The sequence below is a fragment of the Orcinus orca genome, chromosome 5, assembly GCF_937001465.1.
Source record: "Orcinus orca chromosome 5, mOrcOrc1.1, whole genome shotgun sequence".
NCBI classification, from domain to species: Eukaryota; Metazoa; Chordata; class Mammalia; order Artiodactyla; family Delphinidae; genus Orcinus; species Orcinus orca.
Window position 1 is genome coordinate 147,689,344 of NC_064563.1, and position 24,511 is coordinate 147,713,854.

At 53.0% G+C, this 24,511-nt stretch overlaps 2 protein-coding genes across 5 annotated transcripts in view; both read right to left on the reverse strand.

Annotated features, from left to right (window-relative positions):
• UBE2G2 (ubiquitin conjugating enzyme E2 G2) overlaps nucleotides 1-18,092 on the reverse strand; it is a 39,089-nt gene extending 20,997 nt beyond the window's left edge. Inside the window, exons 1-2 of one of the 3 annotated variants that reach the window (XM_049710381.1) lie at nucleotides 18,028-18,092; nucleotides 14,400-14,471 (exon numbers count right to left, since the gene is read on the reverse strand). In XM_049710381.1, coding sequence (XP_049566338.1) covers nucleotides 14,400-14,437 — 38 coding nt within the window. In that variant the 5' untranslated portion in view covers nucleotides 14,438-14,471; nucleotides 18,028-18,092. Of the gene's footprint in view, nucleotides 1-8,992; nucleotides 9,116-14,399; nucleotides 14,472-18,027 lie in introns of those variants that run through there. The other 2 variants (XM_004264614.4, XM_049710380.1) reach the window with 2 other exon arrangements.
• On the reverse strand, nucleotides 12,127-24,299 carry SUMO3 (small ubiquitin like modifier 3). 2 transcript variants are annotated; one of them, XM_004264668.4, is made up of 4 exons: nucleotides 22,791-24,299; nucleotides 18,028-18,156; nucleotides 14,400-14,471; nucleotides 12,127-13,428 (listed from the first exon to the last, which is right to left on the reverse strand). In XM_004264668.4, the coding sequence occupies exons 1-4, from the start codon at nucleotides 22,809-22,811 to the stop codon at nucleotides 13,294-13,296; spliced, it is 357 nt and encodes a 118-aa protein (XP_004264716.1). In that variant the 5' UTR covers nucleotides 22,812-24,299; the 3' UTR covers nucleotides 12,127-13,293. The 2 variants fall into 2 exon arrangements, with proteins under 2 accessions (XP_004264716.1, XP_033274352.1); XM_033418461.2 differs by lacking the exon at nucleotides 22,791-24,299 and having other exon boundaries at nucleotides 18,028-18,255.
• Nucleotides 24,300-24,511: the final 212 nt, after the last annotated feature.

Genomic DNA, 24,511 nt, shown 5'->3' on the forward strand with positions numbered 1-24,511 from the left:
AAACCCAAAAAACAAAATAAAACCCACCTCTAAGAGAATGAAAAGGTTAGCCCCGGAGAGGAAGAAGACATCTGTAACAGATATAGCCAACGAAGAGCTACTATCTGAACTTCGAAAGAATGCCTTACAAATCAATACAAACATATAAACAACCCAAAAGAAAATCAAGCACAAGCAAGCCCTGAACAGGCACTTCTCTCTCTCTCTCTCTCACACACACACACACACACACACACACACACACACACACACACACACACACACACACACACACACACACACACACGACATCTAAATGGCCAATAAACCTAAGACAAGGTGTTCAGCCTCGTTAATTGGGGGGAAATGCAAACCAAGCGCACAGTCAGAGTACTACCCCAAGCAGAATCACCCAGTGACCACAGCTGAGAGGGCTGACCCTACGAAGTGTCCACGAAGAAAAGGAGCCTCAGAAATAGAATGCGGAAGGCGTGTGAACTGGTACAACCACTTTGAAAACGAGGGTGCTCTCACCTCCTATGACCTAGAAATTCCTCTCCAGAGTGCAAACTCTCAGATATATGTGCACATGTGCACCAAGAGACATGTCAAAGAATTTTCTTTTTTTTACTGTTGATGTCATGACTTAGAAGACTAGCTTCAGAATCCAGGTAGCAACCAATATGCAGAGCAACTTAAAACAAATTACAACAATCCCCCTATGTGTCAACTTCTGGAAAAACATGGGGAAATAGCAGGTGAAATGTCACTGGATGTGATTAAGGAGTTTTATATTGTAACATGTGGCAACTCTCCCAAAACGGACAGAGAATGGGCTCTGACCAAGGATACTAGCTTAAGCAAGAGTAAGGAGGAGAATTCGCCAGTACCACTGCTGAAGAGTCTCGATGAATCTAAATCTTGTAAGACAAAGGACAATCTAAGTATTTCTCCATTGTCATGAAAATATTGTTCTGACTGGTGGTTTAAAAGTTGGTCATGTGTCTCTATTTTGCTATATAATGTTTTTTTGTTTTGTTTTGTTTTGATTTGTTTATTTATTTTTGGCTGTGCTGGGCAGCGAGCAGGGGCTACTCTTTGTTGTGGTGCGTGGGCTTCTCATTGCGGTGGCCTCGCCCGTTGCAGAGCACGGGCTCTAGGCACGCGGGCTCAGTAGCTGTGGCGCTCGGGCTTAGTTGCCCCGCAGCATGTGGGATCTTCTGGACCAGGGCTCGAACCCATGTCCCCTGCATTGGCAGGCGGATTCTTAACCACTGCGCCACCAGGGAAGCCCCTATATAATGTTATAGTTACAATTCTAATCACAGAATCACTCAATTCCAGGTGGTATTTTTCTCTTTACGCTTGCTTCATGGAGATATCTGAAGCTCTGAGGAGCTAGACAAGCCACAGGGCAATGGCTTGAGCACCCACACTTGGCCAATATGACCAGAAGTAGCCAACCACTAATCACATATCAACTAACGAATATCAATTACACTTCCTCTCTGCAAAGCTATTCCAGGCAGTGGGGGTGTCATGGTGAATGAGACAGACAAGGTCCTGCCTCCAGCGAGCTTCAGTTCTAGTGGCGGAAGACAGGCAGTGAACACGGAGACATATAAACACAGAGTGTTTCAGATAGTGATGAGCGCAGTGAAGCGCACAGAGAAGTGCCAGCAAGCTGTGGCCAGGCGGTCAGGAAAGGCCTGCTGGGCAGGGGGCACTGAAGGTGGGCTCTTCTTTTTAACTGAGGTATAACTGACGTGGAACATTGTATTAATTTCAGGTGTACAACAAAGCGATTCCGTAATTGTATCTGTTGTGAAATGATCAGCACAACGCGTCTAGCTGACGTCCGTCACCACAGATCTCGTGCTGAGAACTCTTTAAGATCTACTCTCTTAACAACTGTCAAACACGCAACACAGAGTTATTCACTACAGTCCCACGGCACACGGCATCCCCAGCACTTCTCATCTTCTGTAAGAAAAAGCCCCGCGCCAGATTAGGGCGGATGAATTGCAAAGTGCTAAAGAGGGGCGGAGGATAGAACGTCGGTGGGAAAGGGAGCGGGGCACCTGGAGCCTCGAGGAGGAGCTTACACCAAAAAGAGCTGGCCTTATTTCTCCTTTGCAGAGATCCCCTGGGAACTCCCCACCATGACACCCTCCTTTCAGGGTCACAACTGCCACCTCCAGCAGCCTGCCCACCTGCATCCTTGGTCAACAGCGGCATCTACTGGTCAGCAAAGAATTACAGCAACCGAGTTCTCCAGACGGAGGGAATGTTTCTGGATTACATTGTTTCCTTATTTTGTTTTTTGATTTTAAAACACACACCCACAACCATATAGTTTCATGTTTAATGATAAAAACAACTTCAAAAAGAGAAACAAAATCTTAACAATATCAGAGAAATTTCCAATGACCATTCTTTGCCACTGATTCCTTGAGAATGTTAATTGGTTAATAAAAACACTGCTTTAAATAAATAGTGGCTTTAAAAATAGACACCATGCAAAATAAAATGTAAATATAAACTCTGACCAGTAGTCCTACTTCTCAGACTCCATCCCTCGGCAAGAAAAGACACATGTGTAAAGTTATTCATTTCAGGACTTTCTGTAATAGCAAAAAACAAACTGGAAACAACCCAAATGTCTATCAATAGGGGACCAGTCAAATTATGATACGTCTACTGATGGGACACTTTGCGGCTGTAAAAGGGAATGTTGAACACCTCTGTGTCCTAGTACAGAATGAACTCCAGGACATAGTAAATGACAAAAAGTGCAGAAGAGTGTATAACTAGGGTCTTTAAAAAAGAAGTAATTAAATGAGGTCATCGGGGTGGGCCCTAATCCAGTCTAACAGATGTCCTTATAAGAAGGAGATCAGGGCACAGACATGGACAGAGGGACAAATGCTGTGAGGACACACAGAGCGGGTGGCTGTCTACACGCCCAGGAGAGAGGCTTCAGGAGGGACCAGCCCTGCTGCAACTGGATCTCTGACTGCAAGGAAATAATTTCTGTGGTTTAAGCTCCTTAGCCTGTGGTACTTTGTTACAGCAGCCCAAGCAAACTAATACAGTGCCCAAACAACTGGATGGCCATTTGCAAATCATCTGCAAATAAACCTTGACCTTTATCTCATACCACATACAAAACTTTACTTGACGTGGATCACAGATTGAAACGTAAGAGCTGAGAGTATAAAGAAATCATAGGAGAAAAAACCTTAGTGATCTTATGTTAGGCAACACAGAAAGCAAGAAATGTTTTAAAAGTCAATCAATTGGATGTCACTGAAAATTTTAAAACCTTTGCTCTTTTAAAGGCAACGTTATGAAAATTACAAGGCAAACCACAGGAGCTGTCGTTCAAGGGACAGAGCCTTTCCGTCCAGCCTAGTGAAGGAGCTGCAGAGCCCTGACACACAACCACATGCACACAGCTCAAAACACTGCACTGTACACTTCAGATGGCAACAGGACAACAGTATGTGTTTCTTACCACAATTTTTTAAAAGGCAAGCTACAGTCTAAGTGAAAATATTTACAAAATATCCAACAAAACGTCCCTACCTGCATTATATAAAGAAGCTTTACAGCTTAATAAGGAAAGAGTAAACTCGATTAAAAATTGAGGAAAAGGGCTCCCCTGGTGGCGCAGCGGTTGAGAGTCCACCTGCCGATGCAGGGGACACGGGTTCGTGCCCCGGTCCGGGAAGATCCCACGTGCCGCGGAGCGGCTGGGCCCGTGAGCCATGGCCGCTGAGCCTGCGCGTCCGGAGCCTGTGCTCCGCAACGGGAGAGGCCACAACAGTGAGAGGCCCACGTACCGCAAAAAACAAAGACAAAAAAACAAAAAAACTGAGGAAAAGATTCAAGACACATTATCAGAAAAGATATATGGATGGCATATAAAAACATAAACTAAAACCACAATGACATGTCACTACACACCCAACAGAATGACTAAAAACTTTAAAACTGACTATACCAAGTGTCAGCAAGGAAGTGGAACTCTTGATACACTGCTGGTGGGGATGTAAAATGGTACAACCACTTGGGAAAACAGTTTGGCTACTTCTTAAAAATTAAACACACACCTCACATATGACCCAGGAATTTACTCAAAAGAAACAAAAGCACATGTCCACGGAAAGAAAGGTTCAACCCTAACCCTAACCCAAACGTTCACAGCACGTTTATTTGTAATAGCCAAGAACTGGAAACAATCCAAAGGTCCACCAACGGTGAATGCGGCAGCAAGCTGTGGTCCTGAAGGGCCTACGGACCCAAGCAACAACCTGGATGGACTGCAACATGGTTAGGCCGAGTGAAGGGCCTCTGACAAAGAAAGGACAAAACAACTACAGGAGTGACCGGAGGCAGACCGGTCATTGCCTGGGACCTGGGGGCGCAGGAGAGAGAAGGCCAAGCCAGATTACAAAGAGGCAGGAGGAGACCGGGGGGCGGTGGTTACTCAGCATGCTGACTGTGGCAATGGCTTCACAGGTGTGTGCACGTACATCCAAACTCATCAGATGTACGCTTAAACACATCAGCTTACTGTATGTCAATTATACCTCAATAAAACTGTTTTTAAAAGGGTGGCTAGAAAAAAAGACACCACAAAGGTTGAAAAGACAAAGCACAAACTGGGATAAAATACTTGTAACACATATAACCAACAAAGGATCAGGAATATAAAAAGGGATAGGGAATTTATAAAGAACTCCTACAAATCAGTAAGAAAAAGAAACCACACTACGGAAATCTGGGAAAAGATACGGACATTTCACAAAGGGAAAACATGACAGGATGCTCACCTTCATTCATTAGTCATGATCTACAAACTAAAACCACAAGGAACCACATCACACCCACCGGGTGGGAGGAAACAGACCCCGCACAACACCAAGGTGTCGGTGAACACCCACAGCGATGCACGCGGAACACGCACACAGGGAAGCATCATCCAAAAGGCCGACCCGCGAGCGCTCCAGGGCTGCGTCACACTGTGCACAGGCACCAGAAATGTCCACAGCAACCCATCTGTACAATAAGCAAAGGCTGGAAATAACCTACATGCCCGGCAGTAAAGGACAAATTGTGGCTTATTCATAAAATGAAATACTATGCAGCAGTGAAAACAGACACCGCTGTATGTTTCAACGTAAATGAATTGCAGAAAGAGTGCTGAGCAAAGATTCAATCTGCAGAATACATACTGTGCAATCCTATTTCCACTAAGTACAAACACAGGCAAAAGTAAATGTTGTGTAGGAGGATATTAAGTGACAGAACCATAAAGAAAAAGAAAAGAACAAGTCACACAAAATTCGGTGGTGGTAACTCCTGGTGGGGGTGGGAAGCAGCACAAAGCAGACTGCTCAGTTCCTGCTAACGCCCTACTTCTTAAGCTGGTGTCACAGGTACAGGTGTTCATTTCACTATTTCACCTGAAAGTACACCTTTTATATCCTTTACATACGTAACATACTTCACAATAAAGGATGCTTTAAAAAACTAAAACGGGTTAATGACAGGGAAGGATGACAGTAATGGGAAGGACAGGCTGAGTCTGGTAGTTCAGAGAAGGCGTCTCCAGGGGGGCAGGGCAAGGAAGGGCCCACACCCCAAGAGGAGTGTGCTGCTGCAGCCACCAAGTGGGGCTGGGGAGACGCACCGGGGCGCAGGCATCAGTGAGGTCAGAGGCGAGGGAAGGGCCAGAGCACACAGAGCCTGAGAAGTCACTGCAAGGGCTTCTGGACAGAGCGACCCGATCTGACTTTGCTGTGCTGAGAACAGAGCCAAGCGGGGCAAGAGAGAAGCAGACCGCCGTCAGGACTGGGCTGCAGTTACGCAGGCCGGAGGTGAGTGGCCTGAGCCAGCACTGGACTCCGGATAAATGAATAAAGTCAAAAGGCAGGTCAACAGGTTACACTTGGATACAGAAGAAAGTGAGTCCTCGAAAGACCAATCTAAGGTTTTGAGCCCAAACAGCTGGAAGAATAAGGCCGCCACTGAGACAGGTAAGGCTGTGGGACAACGGTGCAGGAGCACAGCGGCTCAGCGCCACACGTGTAAGTTTGGAGTTCCTACTAGACACCGTACTGGGTTGAACAGCGTCCCCCAGAACCCGTGAAAGTAACCTTATTTGGAAACGGGGGCTGTGCAGATGTAATCAAGTTAAAATGAGATCACGCTGGATTAGGATGAGCCTAAACCAGTGACTGGTGTCTTCATAAGAGGGAAGACGACCACGGGAAGACAGGGGCAGAGACGGGAGTTCTGCTACCACTAGCCAAGGAGCACCGTGGGCTGCCAGCAACGCCCAGAAGCTGGCACAGGCAAGGAAGGATCCTTCCTAGAGCCTGTGCAGGGAGCTTGGCCCTGCCGACACCTTGATTTGGGACTTCTGGCCTCCAGAGCTGTGAGAGGATACACTTCTGTTGTGTCAAGCCCCTAGCTCGTGCTACTCTGTTACGGGAGCCCTGGCAAACTAATACCTAAGTCCATCTCTGATACTCCTAGAAAAGGCTAGACGATGCACGAAGATGAAACATCGAGAAAAGATATCGGTTTAAGACACCTTGTTTCTTTTCCCATCTTTCTTTTTTTCTGGTTATAAGAACCTGAGCAAATCATTTTGTCTGTTATTCAATTTCCTATAAATTTGTAAAATTAGGGGCCTGAACGGAATCATATCCAAGGTTCTACCACCTCTGAGTTTCTGCAGCTCTGTGACTATTCCAAATACAAGACAGGGGGCCTGAACCCCATCCCAAATCTACCTAAACCCATTCCGCACAGAAGTTGCTTCTGTGAAGCCTACCTTTCTACTGGATGTGCCACCTTAAAATGTGGTAGGAGGGCAAACCAGATGCTAAGACACAAAAGACAAGAATCACTAAGTGGGATTTTATCATGTTCCTAAGATACCGCATCAACAACCCCCGTCCCCAGCAACACACTGGAGTCATTTTCTACGGCTGATGTGACGATGACCACGAACTCAGTGGCTGAAAACAGCACCCACTGATGATCTCGCGGTTTCTGTGTGTCAGAGCCTGGGCACCGCACAGGCCACTTGGTTCTCTGCCGAGAGCCTCACAGGCTGCCACCCCAAGTTCATTCAGAGGGCTGGCAGAACCCTGCTCCCTGCGGCTGCAGGACCGAGCCTCCAGGGCCCTCACCACTGTCAGCCGGGGTCATTCGCAGATTCTAGAAGCCACCGTGGTCCTCAGCTCCTGGCCCAGCCACGGCAGGGGGTCCTCCTCCTGCTCTGGGTCTCCTGCCTCCCCTCTCCTGTCTCCTCTCCCAACTGGGGGCCTCACGTGACAATGGGGTTCCACCTCCATAACCCAGGACACTCTCCCCATCTTAATGTCAGCTCGTTAGTTACCTGTAAACAACATCTCCAAAGTCCCTTCACACGGTCCCAGGTCAGTGTGTGACTGAGTAACCGGGGGACAGGAGTCTTAGGGAGACACCTGTAGAGCTCTGTCTGCGACACACTCCAAAATGTCGTATATTTACACATAAAAACACACGTGATACACTTCTGCGATACAGCTTCAGAAGTCAACTGCTATTTACGTTTTATTGCTACAAATTGACAACATGGTTGAGATACTGGATGGGACTTTTCGTAAGCACAGAAAAGGGGAAAATATTAGGAAATACAAGCTCAACAATGCAAAGACTGGGCTGAAGCAGCCACCTAAATTCCCCATGCAGGGGTTTAACAGAGTCCTTCTCTACAGAAATGAGAAAACAGTACCTGCTGGCAGTCTAGAAACAGGGCCAAATAAACTAAAACAGATGCAGCGACACAGACCAGGATGGCAGGAAATGGCACGTGTTCCCAGACATCTGACCCCCAGCCAGGTTTCCCATGAGGAGACAGAGGCAACGGCCCCCATCTCCAACCCTCTGTTCAGGGGGAACCATCTGTCCCCCCACTCTGCCCCCCCAAAGTCTCCTCTAAATATACATTCTTACTTTAGAGAACACTAGATGGTTATCTAGTGTCATCTAACCATTTATTTTAATGAGCCTGCATTTGCAACTCTGTGGTCTGCTCTAGCCAAACACTGACACCCCCTGCGCAGGGCCGCCAAGATGGTTTAGGAAACTCAGCTGCGTGCGTATTTACCAGTCAGCTTTACGACATTCGTTATTTTAGTTTACGTTCAAGTTTCTTCGGAAAGTGTCCTCAGTGTAATGACAACAGGAACAGCTCACGCTGCGGACAGCCAGCTGTCAAGTACCTGGCTAAGCACCCTCTTCACAGACGGGGAAAGGCAGAGGGCGACGTCCGAGGTCAAGGTCCACAACTAACAAGCAGAGGCAGGTGTGAACCCCCAGCAGGCTCCCTCCCACCTTGCGCCCAGCAAACACAACGGCATCCATCCCCGGCTTCTCACAGCGACTCCTCCAAGGGAGCCTCCGCTGTAAAAGGGAGAACACGCTTCCCGCTTCTCCCTTTGCTTTCCCCAAACATCAGAAAATTCTGCGGGCTAAGAAAGCACGAAGGAGGCTCTTGCAACGCTACCCGGGAAGAATGGCAGGTGGCAGGGTCCCAAAACCCTGTTCCCTCGTTAAAGAGAAAACCCAAATCTGACCTTTCGCCTCCGCCTCATCAGTACGCGATTACCCTCCTAGGACGCTTCCCGCAACTTCTCACTAGGCCGGTGAGCTGTCCTCCGCCCGGCCCGCCGGCGTCCGCGAGGCTGGGTCGGGGAGCCCTCCGGTTACTGGCAGAGCCGGAGCCCAGGGTCCCCAGACCAGAGCCGCGACGGCTTCTCCCCGCCCGGGGTCGCGGGCGGCCGCCAGCGACCGCACGAAACGCGCCCCGACGGCGCACAGACTGGCCGGGCTCGGCGGCGGACCGAGTCCACGCCCCGCTCCCGGACGTCGGGGCGGCCGCCAGCAGCGTGCGGGCGGGGTCGCGGGGCCCGGCGGGGTGCCGAGGGGCGGCGCGCGGCCCTGAACTCACGTTTGTACTCGGCCATCAGCCTCTTGAGCGCCGTCCCCGCCATCTTCCGGGCAACAGCTGCGCCGTCGGCCTCGCCTCCTCAGCGCTCCTCCCTCCCGCCCGACGCCAAGGCCGCTTCCGGGTCGCCGCGGGGGCACAGGAGCCCTTCCGGGACGCGAGGCGCGTGCGCGGGGCGGGGCGGGGCGGGGCGCGGGGGGCGGGGCGGGGCGGGGCGGGGCCCTAAGCCGCTTTGTGGGATCAACGCCGCTTCCGGGGATCCGGATTCCGGTAGGGAACTCTGCAGAAGATCCCGGAGCAGCGAGCGCCCGCAGAGTGTGTGTGAACCGCCTGTTCCGTCCTCGTGGCCTCAGGGCGGCCCCGACGGCGGGGACGGGGATGGAGGATCGTGGACAGAGGATGGAGACGGCGGGGAGGGCGGACGAGGGGGGCGGTGGGCAGGGCTGGCCACTCGCGGGCCGGATGAGCAGATGTCGTTCAGACTATTTGCTGAAGGTACACCGTGGACGGTGTCGGGGCTCCCTCGCTGTCACCCGTGCAGTTCAGAGGAGGCGACTTTCGGGCCCAGCTGCAGTCAGAGCGAGAATCCACGCGGAACACATTTGGTGCCCCGGTGGCTTACCCTCACACCGCTTTAGGTTTGAAAAAGTGAGATTGGCGATTGTGGCGGTTTTATGCCGTGTCGGTGTGGTTCTGGATTCCACTCGGCCAAGAGAGGAGCTTTGGGAGCTCGAGGTGGGAGCAGAGCAGCGGCCAGACCCCTCCCTCACCCCAGGTGTGGATGGGCTCCCCTCCCAACCGCCAGCCTGCTGACCAGCAGCTCCCAGAGGCAGCGGGTCCAGACTTCCCCACGGCCCCCTTGGCAGTCCCCCAGGCCACTGCTTCAGGAGGCCAGCAAGGGGCCATACACCGCCCCCCCCCCCCGCCCCCGCTGCTGCTCTGGCTTCTCCACTGAGTAATGTGCATCGGGTAACTAGACTGGCGAGTCTTTTTTTCGTAACATTCATGGTGGTTCTACTGACTGGCCCACTGATCTATCTGTTGATCTATTTATTTATGCCTCTTAGAACCCCATTCTTACTTCAGAGAAAGTCAGCACATTTAGTGCTTTGTGGCAAGGATATATGCACCTTTTAAAAAAGAAAAGTTTTTATCTTCACAACACATATCCAACGTACTCCTCTATAGAATTTCTATGTAATGTCCTGTATAATTTTTTAGCACAGTACACAACTTATCTGTCTCCTGTAACCAGAAACATGTCCCATGAGGGCAGGGTGTTCTCTTCTCGTGTGTTCCAGGATGCAGCCTCAGTACCTGGACGTGGCAGGAGGTATCTGTCGAGTTGAATAAAATTAAACAATTCGCACAAACCTCACAATGGTGCATATTTTGCGGTAGAGGTGTCACAAGAATTCAGTCTGACACTGTCTTTTCAAATGACCATGGTGATTTATAAAAACAACACAGTACTTTTAGACAGTTCCAAAGAGTAATGGATTTGCACAAATACTCATGCGCTTCACCTGTTCAAGCAGTTGCCCTCTCTGCAATCAGACCACACCCCACCCCCCAAGCCGGTCAGGGGTCAGAGGGTGTGGTTCCCATGGAGACTGAAGGAAAACTCCACTTGGTCACCTAAAGGAAGTGTGGGTGATGAAAAGCATTGTCATCAACGTTATGACGCTCAGACAACAGCACCTGTCAGATGCTGGGTATTTTCTTAGCTGCGTCCACGTCTGTGTCACTGCTGTCTTTGTCACATCATTTTCCTGTTGTAGAGCAGTGTGTGTATTCACAGCTTGTACCAGGATTAGTTTCAAGTGACAAAAGCCCAAAATATGAGGTGCTCAACGTAACAGAAGGCTCTCACCTCACTGGCTGGTGGGACGGCCTCCCCTTCAGGGAAGCAGGCCCCCTCCACACGTCTTCTCTGAGATTCAAGTGTAACTGGGCACCCTGTATTTTATTCACTCAGTCTGGGGCAACTCTCTACTCGGTCAGTCGGTCCTGGTATCCCCAGGGTTCTGAGTAGCAGGTGTGTGATATCAATACCTAGAGGCTTTGGTCCACTGGACAGGCCAGCAAGTTCAGAATAAACTAGTTTCTTTGGGAACTGACGTTCTGAGGTACAAGAAGGATCTGCTTTTTGCAGTTCCTTTCCATGGAACCTGTGTCTCGTGGCAGAGCCAGTATTAACACATGCTTCCCCACCTGTGCTGTGCAGCACAGCCAGGCTGGCATCGCCCTTGCGCCTGGAACTGAGGGGTCCTGGGACATGGGACTTGCGGTACCGGAACTGAGAAGGTGCCGGCTGGGACCCAGGGCACCACCAACAGCATCAATAGGGCCTGTCTCCTACTGAAGCATCAATTTAACCCAAAGATTCTGGGAGTTGGGTTTAGGTAACTATTTTAAAAACATCGATATCAACAGATTATTCCGAATGCACAATCTGCACACATTTCTAAGATAAAAGACAACCTCCAGGACGTTGCCTGCTATTTGGTTGGGCAGCACTGTTCTAAGCTCCCAAGGAAACAGCGCTGCTCCTAACCTAAGGCACCCCGGCGTGTCCCTCTCGGCACAAGTGCAGGGGCTGCCCTGTCGGCTTCGCCACCCGCCGCGGCATCTGGCACACGACCCAGTCGCTGTGCTGCGCCTTCGCCTCCTGCCGCTGCTGTAAGTGAATCAAGTGCTCCACTACCCGGCTGCCCTTGACCTTTCAACTTGCGCTTACCTCACCTGATGCACCCTGGTGCTGTCACAGCGTGGCACGCAGGGAAGTTCTCAAATTAGTGCCAACTCGCTTCCGTTTCAAACCGATGAGTGAGTAGCTTGTCAACTGCACCAAGGAAAAGTCTTATACTCAAACACCAAAAATATCGAGAAGCCCAGAGTAACGGCGACCCTCCACCCAGGACACCCAGGAGAGGACAGAGGAGAGTTCTGAGGGTGAGGGGGTGTCCTCGGCAGGAGACGCCACCCGCCTGGGAAGCCTGCGCGGGCGCAGGAAGGGGAGCAGCGGTGAACCGGCCTTTAGATCGAAGTCTGAGTGGCCTCGCTGGAGGGTCGCTGCAAATACTGAACGTGACACAACGCCCAAGCTCCACACGCAGTCTGGATACAAGCCGAGAGACAGAATACCAAACTCTATTTACTGTCGACAGTAGTAAAGGACAACAAATGACGTACAAACGGGAATAAACACAACAGAGCCAGCAGACGTCCCACCCGCGCCCGAAGAGCAAATACAAAGGAAAAGCAGACATCTTCAGCGAGATGCCAGCCAGACAAGAGAGGACGGTGGTCGCGCTGCCCAGGTGACCCCAACAAGCAATGGCGGGCCATCCGGCGGCAGTGGGTCCACACACAAGGGCAGCAGGGCAACTATCGGAGTTTAACCAGGACAGACCCCAAATGCTTCACAGAACTGAAATCACATGTAACACGTAAACTCCATACCAACTTGGGGAGCAGAGCACAGTCCATGGGGAGACCCCGGAGCCGTCTTTCACTCGTAACCACACTTTGAAGCAGCTCTTTTACACAAAAACGTTCATTGCAAAATCAGCAATACTCAACCTTCCTTTTTTATATACAGACTGTCATTCATCAGAAGCAAATACTAGAAGAAATCTGAGGCCCTGGCACTATTACCAGGTGAGACGTGTGGGAATTACTTTTTTCTCTGTTAAGGAAAAGGGGAAAAGCCAACTTTCACTGCCCCTGAACAGCATCACTGGCCATGGGTGGCGATGGGTCCTGGGCCCCAGGCCCCACGCGGGGCCACGTTACTGAAGAACTTCTTACCTTTTAAGAAACATTCCAGTATTTTCCCTTCAACTTTACTATATTCTGACAAAGCTCACACTTGTAATATTTAGCATTAAAAAGACCTGTGCCAGTAAGATAAGTGAAAGTTTGTCTCCCATCCCGACTGTGTCCCCAAAACTCACCCCACGGAAACACTCCCAGAGCAGTGACGTGAGTTCTCTACATGACTGGAGTGGGTAGGGGCCAGTACCTGGGGTAAGAGCCCCACCTAGACGGAAAGTGGGCACTCGGGCCACAGGTTTGGGGGAAATGTCATAGGAGGGAGGAAAAACAAAAATGAAAGTAAAAACAAAACCAAAACCCCTCGCCATGCATTTTACCCAAACAGAGGTACCGGGGTGATGGGCCGGGGGAAGCCATGGACATCCCCGCGGCCGCACTGAAGTACATCAGAGAGCAAAGTCCTTCTGGGGAATGTCCTCGGTGTCTGAGCCTCCCTGGTGCGGGCATGGTCACACCTTCACTGTTCAATAGCGAACACGAGCGCAGTGACACGAGGGGACGGTGGCTCTAGGGGCTGCACCCCAGAGGCAGCTGGCCGCCCCGGACCCCCCCGTCTGCTGCTGGAACACGTCGATGGTGTCTTCGTCCTCCATCTCCAGCTGCAGGCACAGAGGGGGCAGTGAGTATCCTCACGTCACAGGAAGGGGTCCCACCCCGCTGAGCACCAGGGTCTTGGAGCTGCCCCCGCCCACGCCAGGGACACCACCCTGAGGTGCCTGAGCCCCGAGCCTGCCATCGGTGGGCACCCGGGGACAGAGGCTGAGCTGTGGATTTCCAACAAGCCCGCTTACTCCCCAAGCTTCCCCTAACAAAGGAACGGTCAACATTAGGGACTTGACCCGATAGAAACACTAAGTCCTGTTACAAATAAACAAGTCTCTATAAAGTTTTACTGAAAAGTACAAACCGGCTAACGTTGCAGACCCAGTATCCAGGCTACAAGTGGGTGGTGACCGCACGTGCCCGGCTCACCTGGAGCCTGCAGACGGCAGCGGGCATGGGCAGGCCCAGGCCTCGTCCCTGTCTCTGGACCACCTCCGCCAGGCACCCAACCCTCCTGGTCCCTCTCCCAACACAGAAGAGGCTGACAAAGGACATCTTCCTCATTCAAAAACTGAACCTCAAAATTACAAAGTCAAATGATCTAATAATGAAAGCCATTAAGAAAATGTAGGGACTTCCCTGGAGGTCGAGTGGTTAGGACTCCACGCTTCCACTGCAGGGGACACAGGTTCGATCCCTGCTCGGGGAAATGAGACCCCACATGCCACAGAGCACAGCCAAAAAAACAATTTTTTTTGATAAATAAAGAAAATAAAAGGTAAGGTGGGTATTCCCTGGTGGTCCAGTGGTTAGGACTCTGCATTTCCACTACCGAGGGCCCAGGTTTGGGGAACTAGGATCCCGCAAGCCACTTGGTGTGGCAAAAAAAAAAAAACAGAAAGAAAATGTAAGGTATTCTTTCTATGTGAGAAGCAATCGGTGCCTCTCAAATGCAAGTATTCCAAATGGAAGTTATGAAAGGCAGATCGGAAGAAGCCCTCAAGTATAGACAGGGCGGCTTTCCTACCTGTGCTGGGGTGTCTGTTTCATTAATTGGTTGTCCATCAAACCTGAATCGAATCTGTCTCATTGACAAGCCCTGAAAAGAAAAAGCAATCATCATTAAACATTTTCAGCTAACACATTAATTCAAAAAGAATCACACATTTGGGGCTTCCCTGGTGGCTCAGTGGTTGAGAGTCCGCCTGCCGATGCAGAGGACGCGGGTTCGTGCCCCGGTCTGGGAAGATCCCACATGCCACGGAGCAGCTGGGCCCGTGAGCCATGGCCGCTGGGCCTGCGCGTCTGGGTCCTGTGCTCTGCAACGGGAGAGGCCACAACAGTGAGAGGCCCGCGTACCGCAAAGAAAAAAAAAAAAAGAATCACACATTTATGTGGAAACACCAGATTTCTGAATATACGGATTTAGGACGCAGTTGACTATGAAGCCTCGCCAGTGGGGCTGCAGCCTAGTTCATGCGATGCACCCAGAACAACCTTTCAGACATTGCCGTTCTAGCACCTTCTAGCTCCTGGGGCTCCACCCTCATCCATCCCTCTCGCTTCCCTCCAGGTGCCGAGCAGAATTTCAACACCTTTGGCACCATCACTTCCTCCCCTTTAAACAATTCTCAGAAACAGGTCAGGCGACACTGAGGCATGTGATGAGCAGCCTGCCTGAAGCTGGGAAGCGGCCCTTCTGCCTCCTGAGGGAACAGCTGGACGTGGTCGGGGGCACAGCCAGTTCTTCAGGACAGACAGGATTAAAACATCCGTCTCTGCTCCCTCCTGAAACCTACTGATGTGACATAAAGAAACAAGAAAAGGCATAAACAAGGACAAAGAAAACAGGAGAGGGGCCAGGCCAGCAGACAAAGGGCATCACCTCCAGGCTGGAAGCTACAGGGCTGTGGACCCTAGACCCCAAGGTCAGGATGCGGTGCGCTGGGGGGCAGGGGGGCGGACAAGAGCCCCGAGAGGGGCAGGGGCCAGGCACACAGGTGTAAGAGGCAGCGATGCAGCTGATGTGGGATGACTGATGGAAAGTCCATATCCGACTCCCAAAGCAGGGCCCCCAACCCCAAGGTCGGGCACTGTCCCTCCCACGGGCAGAAGGTCCCCGTTCTGGAGAGGTGGACTCAGAGCCCTGGGCTGGGGACACAGGCACAAACGGGGCAGTGACAGGTGGCCGGCGGAGGCAGGCGAGTGACGCCCAGTACACCCGGTGCCCCGCCGAGCTGCTCCTCCCGGCCGCCGCGCTCCCAGGGCACAGGCGGAAGCCTGGGGGCCACACCGGGGAGACTTAAAGACTCACAGATTGCAACACTGGGACCCCCACAGAACACCCACCCGGGCAGGCCGCCCGCGACAACATGCGGGCCCCATCCACACACCAGGTGTACAGCTTTCCACCAGCTTTTTAGTGCTTCGTGCTTAAATATGAGCCGTCACCCAGGGAGAGAGGACAGTTAAGGAAAGACCAATGTGTGAGGAGTCAAAGCAAAGAAGAAAGAAAGGGACGAGGAGGGCACGGGGAGGAAGGATCAGAGCTCGCCGGGACGCGCGCGCACACACGCACGCAAAGATGTGCAGAGAGACACAGCCGCGCGTGCACACGCACGTGCACACAGATGCATACACACACCTGAAACTCTTAGGGAAACAGAAAACAACAGAAAGTTCCCCTGGGGGGAAAGGAGCCTCAGAAAACGGGAAAGAACAAGATTTTTTTTTTTTTTTTTTTTTGCGGTACGCAGGCCTCTCACTGCTGTGGCCTCTCCCGTTGCGGAGCACAGGCTCCGGACACGCAGGCTCAGCGGCCATGGCTCATGGGCCCAGCCGCTCCGCGGCACGTGGGATCTTCCCGGACCGGGGCACGAACCCGCGTCCCCTGCATCGGCAGGCGGACTCTCAACCACTGCGCCACCAGGGAAGCCCAGAACGAGAACTTTTAAAAATCAGAAATCCTGACAGAAACAAGACCGTCCATAAAAAGTGGGAACATGAAGTTGAGAAAACCTCCCAGAACAGAGGCCAATAGCAACAAAACCCAATGCACGATGGGAGGAAATAATCCAGCTGAACACACCTGGAGCAGGTAACTGCAAGCCGGATGGGAATTCCAGTGAAGAGGGACACAAATTACCAAAGAACTAACAGAAGGTCTAGTTCCTGAACTAAAATGAGTTTCTAGACCGAAAAGGCCCAGAATGTGCCCAGAAGAGTCAATGGTAACACTGCCTCAAAGCACGCAAACAAGGTCCCAAAAGCTGTCAGAGGTAAACCAAGCCGCTAACAGAGGAGAGAGAATGAGAACGCCATTGAACTTTCCACACCAGCGTTGGAAACCAGACGAAAACGATGCAATAGCTCCAAGAAAAGAAAATGAACGGCAACCTACGCGCACTCAGACGTTCAAGTGTGAAGGTTTATAAAGCAGATCACCTTCTGACGTGCAGTAGTTTTCATACCCTTTCTGCGCAAGATGCTGGAAGATACGCTCCACCAAACAGGGGCAGAAGATTAATCCAGAAAATACACAGGAGGAGGCTCTGGGGTGATGGCTGAGCAGCAGTCCAGGTGGGGCAGGGAGGGAGGGGCCCTGGGAGGGACCACGGGAAAGCAAAAGGCCCAGGAACGTGGCGGACGGTGCAGCACGATGGGAAATTCAGGGCCTAAATTAACAAGGGGCCCCCAGAAAATGACACACACAACCACCACCAGACCAGGAGAAACAGGACTCAGACAAGAGCCAGAAATCTTCACAGGCCGCTGTGTGGCTCAGGGCTGGCGCTGCCCCAGTCAGGACAGAAGCAGGAGATTCCAGAGCGATGGGCTGGAGTCCAGGGAAGGAGCCGTGTGCAAGCGCGGGCGGTGGATGTGTGGATGGCAGGCCAGAGCTGAAGACCCACCTTTCACAGGCGAAAAAAATCTCCAAAATCAAAGAACGTGAAGAAATAGAAGTGCAAGCATATTTACCAAAGAAAAGTGAAAAAAAAAGTTGGAGTTGAAAGTGATCTCCTCCGAGGAGCAAGCTCTGAAAAGTGGGGAGAAGAAGAGTTAGGCGTGGAGCTGTTTTAGGGTGTTTGTAATAATAACAACAGAAAGCCCAAGGCAAGGATTTATCAAAGCCAAGAACGGAAACTAACAAAGGTCCAGTATTTCCGAAGTATCCTGAGAAAAGCTGCCTCACCTGAAAGGACAGGCTCAGGGGGAGAGACGGGGCAGGAGCATCAGAGGGCACAAGGGGACCGAGGGGCCCAAGAGCACAGTCACACGCACACGTAACACACACTCCACACTCCGCGCGGTCAGTCTCTCTGGTCACCGTGGGGGACATACGAGCACGGGCTCCTTAGTTTGAAATGTAGTAAACCAAGGACAAGAACCAAGCATCGTCTGGAAACTGAACTGTGTCGAGGGCAGTGGCTCCACAGACACAGAGGTGGAGGGATGAAATACCCGGCGAAGCCGCCACTCCGATCCCAGCAGCGCCACGAGGACATCACCAGACACCCACCCCTGACCGGGCACGACCCTGAAGAGGGAGTGACCGGCCAGCCTGGAGGGGCCAGGCGGAGGGGGGCGCCTCCCGGGGAGGCGTGCAAACACAGAGACACACACAGGCGCGCGCGCTCCGGGGCGCCTCCCCGCACCTGGCGCTCGCAGTAGGCCTTCATCAGCTTGCTGAGCGGCGTGTGCCTCTTGATCTTGAACTGGACGACGGAGCCGTCCTGCCCCGCCACCTTCAGGTTGATGTGGCCGTTCTCCGTCTTCACTCCCTCCTGCAAAGAGACGTGAATCTCGGCCTCCAGCCCGTCGCCCCACAAACACCACTTTAAAGGCAAAGTGTTTGCGTGGCTGCTGGCCTTTTTTGAAGTCATGAAAACCAAGCTACTTCTTAAAATTCCCCAGCAATTGGGTCACTCGTGTGATTGCTGGATTTCTACACAGAACTTACTTTTCACTTCTACTTGCTGGGTCAGGAAATGCCCTGCCAATCTAGTGTTTCCACAGACTGTCAATTCAAGGGGGAAAGCCTGCTCAGTAGATCCAGAAAACAATGGAGAGAAAATCCATCTTTGCTCTAAGATCGCTCTCATGAGACTAGGAACCACACGTACGCACAGGTGATTTATACTTACGCACGCGGATGAATGAGACCCAACGACAGATGTTTCCAGCCGGGAAAGCGGGGTGCGAGTGGCTTGGGGTGCAGATGGCCCACAGCTTCCCTGCTCGCCACTAGGGAGGGCCACCCTCAAGTCCGTTCTGTGCCACCAGTCCCACCTGGACGGGGTCCCCGCCATATTCTATCCTGACATGATCCCGTAGCGGGGGTCTCTGGCCCCTGGAAACTACTGGAAGTTGATGCAAGAAGCTCGTGTTCAGAGCAGAGGCTCGGCCTGAGAGCACCGCTGGGGGAGACGGGAGTTGTTTACTTTTTAACAAAATGATGAAGCTGACCCGAGTCAATCTGCAGACGAGTTTGGATGGAGACCAAAGCGGGTCTGTACGCTGTCCGGCCACATGCTCTCGTCCTCCTCCTGAGGCTCCGGCAGGTCCGGCCGCCGCGGGCTCTCTGCTCCTTCCCTGCTTCTTCCCCTTCCTCCCCCAGGAACCCACTCCCTGCCGCCATTTCCCTGCCTCACGCCTCCCTGCCTCACAGAGGGGGAGAGGAAGGAGGCCACTCAGCACTCTGGCCCCTGGAGACCCCAGTAGGTGAGCTCGGGCTGGCCCGAGAAGTGACCCCAGGAGGCGAGACTCCGGCAAGGAGCCTCCTCTGATGGAGCTGGGGCCCCATGATCACTCCCCAGAGACCGAGGATGCAGTTGCTTTTCCATGTTTTTCAAATAAACGTTTTATTTTGGAATAATCTTACATTTCCAGAAAAGTTGCAATACCGAGGCACAGTGCACTCCTACACCAGCCCCGCCCCTGTTAACATCTCACGTACTGCAGTGCCCATCACACCCAAGAAACCGACACTGGCACACTGCTGACAACGGAACTGCGAGCTCTTTTGTATTTCACCAGGTTTTCCACTAACACCCTTTTCTGTTCCAGGATCCAATCCGGGATACCACCTTGCATTTGAAGATAAGATTTCTTTTCCATTTATTCATCGTGTTAAAATGCACATAAAATTTACCACCTTAACCATTTCCAAGCGTACAGTTCAGTAGTATAAAATACAACCATTGCCACCATCCACCTCTACAACTCTTTTCATCTTGTAAAACCGAAACTCTGTCCCCACTGAACACTAACTCCTCCCCCTCCAGCCCCTGGCCCCCACTGCTCTTCTGCCCCTATGAATCTGACTCCCCCAGGGACCTCCTGTAAGTGGAATCACACAGTATTTGTCCTTTTGTGACTGGCTTGTGTCACTCAGCATAATGTCTTCAAGGTTCATCCCTGTTGCAGCATGTGTTTAGGAAATCCTAAAAGGATTTCCTTCCTTTTCAGGCCTGAATAATATGCTATTGTATGCACAGACCAAGTTGTGCTTGTCCATTCATCCATGGACCAACTGACACTTGGGTTCTTCCACAATTTTAGCTATTGTCAGTAATGCTGCTATGAACATGGGTGCACAAATATCTCTTTGAGGCCCTGTGTTCAATCATTTTGGGTCTATATCCAGAAGCAGAGTTTCTGGATCATATGGTAATTCTACTTTTAACTTTTTGAGGAATTCCCATACTCTCTTCCACAGCAGCTGCACCACTCTACATTCCCACCACCAATTGCAACTTCTCCTCGCCAACACTTGTTTTCTCTTCTGTTTTTTGGAAGCAGCAATCCTAATGGGTGAGGTGATATCTCACTGTAGTTTTGACTTGCATTTGCCTGGTAATCAGTGATGTTGAGCATCTTTGCATGGGCTTCTTGGCCATTGGTATGTCTTCTTCGGAGAAATGTCTATCCGAGTTTTTTTGCTCATTTCTGCATCAGGTTGCTTGTTTCTTGCTGTTGAGCTTTAGGAGTTCTCTATATATTCTGGATACTGATCCTTTATCAGACATACGATGTGGAAGGAAAATCAAAATGGAGTCAGTGTTGCTCAGAGAGCCTCTCAAACAGAGCCAGGAGGCCACTGAGGACGGACCTTACGCTCCTCTCAGCCCGGACGGAATCTGACCCTGTGACCACGTCCTGTCCTGATGAAGGCATCCAGGACACCTGCCAGAAACTCAAGATACCTGTGGGACCCAGACCCTAAAACAACTCGTGACAGCCATCCCTTAAGGACAAATATTTCCCTTCTTGCGTCAGAACTCAGCCTCGTGGCTTTCGCCTTTATTATAAAGCCCCTGATTCTTTCTCTTCCTCGGAAAGCTCTTTCGGTTTTACCCAAATCTGTGTCTCCCAAGCTGCAATTCTTAACACCCCAAATAAACTCTTTTCTTATCTGCAGCCTCCTGCAGTTCTCTTTTTGGTTGATAGTGATTTGAAAATGTCTTCTCCCCTTCTGTGGGTTGGCTTTTTGCTCTGTTCAGTGTCTTTTGATGTACAAAATTTTTTAATTTTCATGAGTCTAGTTTATTTTTTTCATGTTACCTGTGCCTTTGGTGTCATGTCCGAGAAATCATCACCAAGTCCAATGTCATGGAGCTTCTGTCCTACGTTTTCTCCTAAAAGTTTTATTGTTTTAGGTCTTACGTTTAAGTCCTTGAACGATCTTGACTTAATTTTTGCATACGGCGTTAAAAAAGGTCCAACTTCATTCTTTTGCACGTGGATAGAGGATGCATTTGTTTTTTTGATGAAACAATATGGGTGTGTTCAAAACAAAGGGACACTGGGGCCAGAACACAAAACAAACAGAAAGAGGGCAGACCAGGCAGAGAAAGACACCAAGAGCACACGGCCTGGCCCAGACCCCTGGAGAATCCCTAACAAACAAAGGAACTTAGAAGAGAGGAGGGGCGGGGAGGGGAGCCTAAACACCAGAACCACAGTTCACGCTGTCAGTCCCCTGCCTGTGCTCTCGAGGGGAGGCAAACTGTCTTTCCCAACTGATCCACAAGGTTTTCTTTCTGCCAAGATGGCCTGGGAGTGTACCTCCTACCCTCTCCTCTCCAGGCCCAGAGGAAGGAGTGGCTCCAGGTAGGGAGCAGTGCCCAGCAGGCACAGTGGGCACTGGTGGGGCATGAGGCCCAACCATCCAGTTGCCTTGAGAGTAGTTAAAACAAGTTGATTCTACTGAATTGGGCCTTGGACGTTGACCACGTGGGAGAGTTAAGTTCAAGCACACTGAAGGGATGGTACTGTGTGTATTTCGCTGCCTATAAACTACAGTAAGAGGAGGCCGCCTAGAAATCATAAAGGGCATTTACATCTGGCCTCCCCAAGCATGAAAAAAGCAAAGGCGATCCCAACTGCACCTGGAGGGAGGGCGCTCCTGGAGGGTGGCTTTTTCTCACAGGAGAGGGCAGCTTCCACCGGAGCCCCACCGTGTGATCCCGCCCAGGGAGGGGCTCCGTGACCAGGGGCCCCAACTTCAGCTCAACCTCCAGCATCAGCGGGGTCGGCGGGAGCCTGCACGCAAAGCAATGCGCAGCACATGGTCCACTTCAAAAAGACAGACCCCAAGAGTGCAGACGAAGAGCTCCAGAAACCTGTTTTTAAGACTAGTTAGCACAACAGCGGGCCTTCGCGAGGACTGCTGTGCAGGGCACCAGCGTGCGGAGCGCGCGCCGCAGAGCCCGGTGCGCAGGGCGTGGCGCACACCGGGTGACAGCGACGGGAGGTGGGCGCACACCCTGGGGGCGGCAATGCGTCCAGACAGGTCCGGCCTCTCAGAGCCCCTGCCCAGCCTGCGTCCTCTCGGCGCTCCGCAGTGAGGACTGAGGAGGGGGCCCCGCGCACGCGGGACAGTAGGGCCCAGGCCGGCCCGGACCGTGGGTCCCCGCGTAAGAGGCGTAGTGGGGGTGGGTCCCGGCGAGGGAAGAGGTCCTGGGGAGAGGCGGTCCCAGAGAGGGACTGGGGACGGGGTTGCGATGTCAGCGGAGGGAGAGGGTCGCAGCCAGGGGGGCCGGGCTAGAGGCGCCCGCTCTTAGGGACTCGGCCCACCGGAGGGGCGGAGCTCGGACCGCGGAGGAGGAGTCTGGGCGGAGGGAGCCGGGGGGCGGGGCCCGGGCAGGGGCGGAGCTCGAGGGCGGGGCGGACCCGGGGGCGGGGCCTGCGCGGAGGGCGGGACTGCGGGGGAGGGGAGACTAGCGGAGCCGGGCGGTGCGGGGAGGAGGGGCTGGGGGTGGAGAGGGGAGTGGGGAAGGAAGGCGGGGAGGCCTGCCGGCGCCGCTGGGCCTGGGCCCCGGAGGCCGGCGGCGGAGGGCGGCGGGGTCCGGGGCACGGGGGCGGCGCGGGCGGGGGGGCCGAGTCCGGGGCCCGGCCCGCGCCCGCCGGCCCTTACCTTGGGCTTCTCCTCGGACATGGCTGCGCGCGGCGGGCGGTGGGGCAATAGACAGCGCCGAGCGGGCGACTCACGCTCTCGGCCCGCCGCTCTCCCGCCGCAGCTGCTCGCGGGGCCGCGCTTTGCCCCCAAATCCCCGCGCGCAGGTTGGCCGGCGCGGGTCACGCGGTGGGGCGCGCGTGCACGAGGCGCGCTCCCGGGCGTTGGGCGCGTGCCCGGCCGGCCGAGGTTCCTGGCAGTTTCAAATGCGTCAGCTGGCTGGACCCGCGCAGTCCGGCGTCCGTACTTCGGGGGGCGCGCTGGAAGCCGCGGGAACACAGGGCACCTAGCGTCGTGGGGCACGGGGGGAGCTGTGTGGGTGGGACGTGCTGGGACCCCAAGGGTGCACGGAGAGCCAGGCCATCAGCCCTACAGGTGCGGGGTCGGGGGCAGGCCTGACACATTATCTTGGCGCCTGAGAATGGCCCGCCCGTCCCCCGAACTGGCCCCTCACCTACCGCATCTCCACCAGCTGAGGCCGGGTGTATATACTGGCTTCCTCTGTGATGAGTGCGTCTCACAGGGAAACAAGGAAAATAAAGCCAGCCGGGTGAACTACCTCCAGTGGCCCCGGTGGACGTGCGTGAGAGAGAGCTGCCCCGGGGACGACCCCAGGTCTAGGAAAGGCTTGGTTCACCTTCACAGAGGAGCCAAGTGTCCTGAGGAAGTGGGGGTGAAGGAAGAAGGCCTACCAGGCTGACCCACCGGGCAGCTCCGTCCACTAAGGACACACGGCACGTGTTCATTCAGTGAGGCCGCACAGGCGCCAGCTGCTTCCACCCAGAGCTCCCAGCGGACCGAGGCCTAAACGGGGCTTTTCCAGGAGGGCGTCAGGGAGGTGGAAAGTCTCCCACTCCGTCCACTTCTCACTCTGCGCTTAGCCAGGCCGACTCTGTGCGGCTCCTTTGTCTCCCCTTGTCCAGCCCCCTTTGGGGCCTTCCGAGCCCAGCCAGTGGCAGCTGAGCATCTGGGGAAGACAGCGACCTAGCCCACTGGGTTCAGCTCATTTCCTGTTAACACTGAAAGGCCATAGAGCCAAGTTTTCACGGGCCTTAATTTCACAAACCAATTTTGACGCTTCAGAATTCACTTCCTGGGCTAGAGGCACCATTTAGGAGAGGGGAATGGGGCCCCCAGAATGGAGCTGCCATGTCACAGGCTGACGAAGTCTGTCCATTGAAAGTTCTGGTCAGAGCCGACCTCCGTCTCAGCCGGGTCCAAGGGTTTGGTCTCCTTCACCCTGGACTGCGGTGCCTCTACCAGGGCATCCCCAGTCACAGTGGCCAGCTCGAGCTGTGCTTCCTGGAGAGGGGAGTCTCCAGGAACTGGCCCCTTCCAGGACAGAGGTGGACAATGGGAACCACCACCACCACCCCAAGATTATTGGCTGTGGTGTAACTTCAGGTAGGCAGAGCTTGGACCCATCATCCATCATCGACTCTAAGACGTCAGCAATTATAAAACATTGTTTGATTTGTTTTTGTTTTTGCGGTACGCGGGCCTCTCACTGTTGTAGCCTGTCCCGTTGCGGAGCACAGGCTCCGGACGCGCAGGCTCACGGGCCCAGCCGCTCCGCGGCATGTGGGATCCTCCCGGACCGGGGCACGAACCCGTGTCCCCTGCATCGGCAGGCGGACTCTCAACCGCTGCGCCACCAGGGAAGCCCAAACATTGTTTTATTT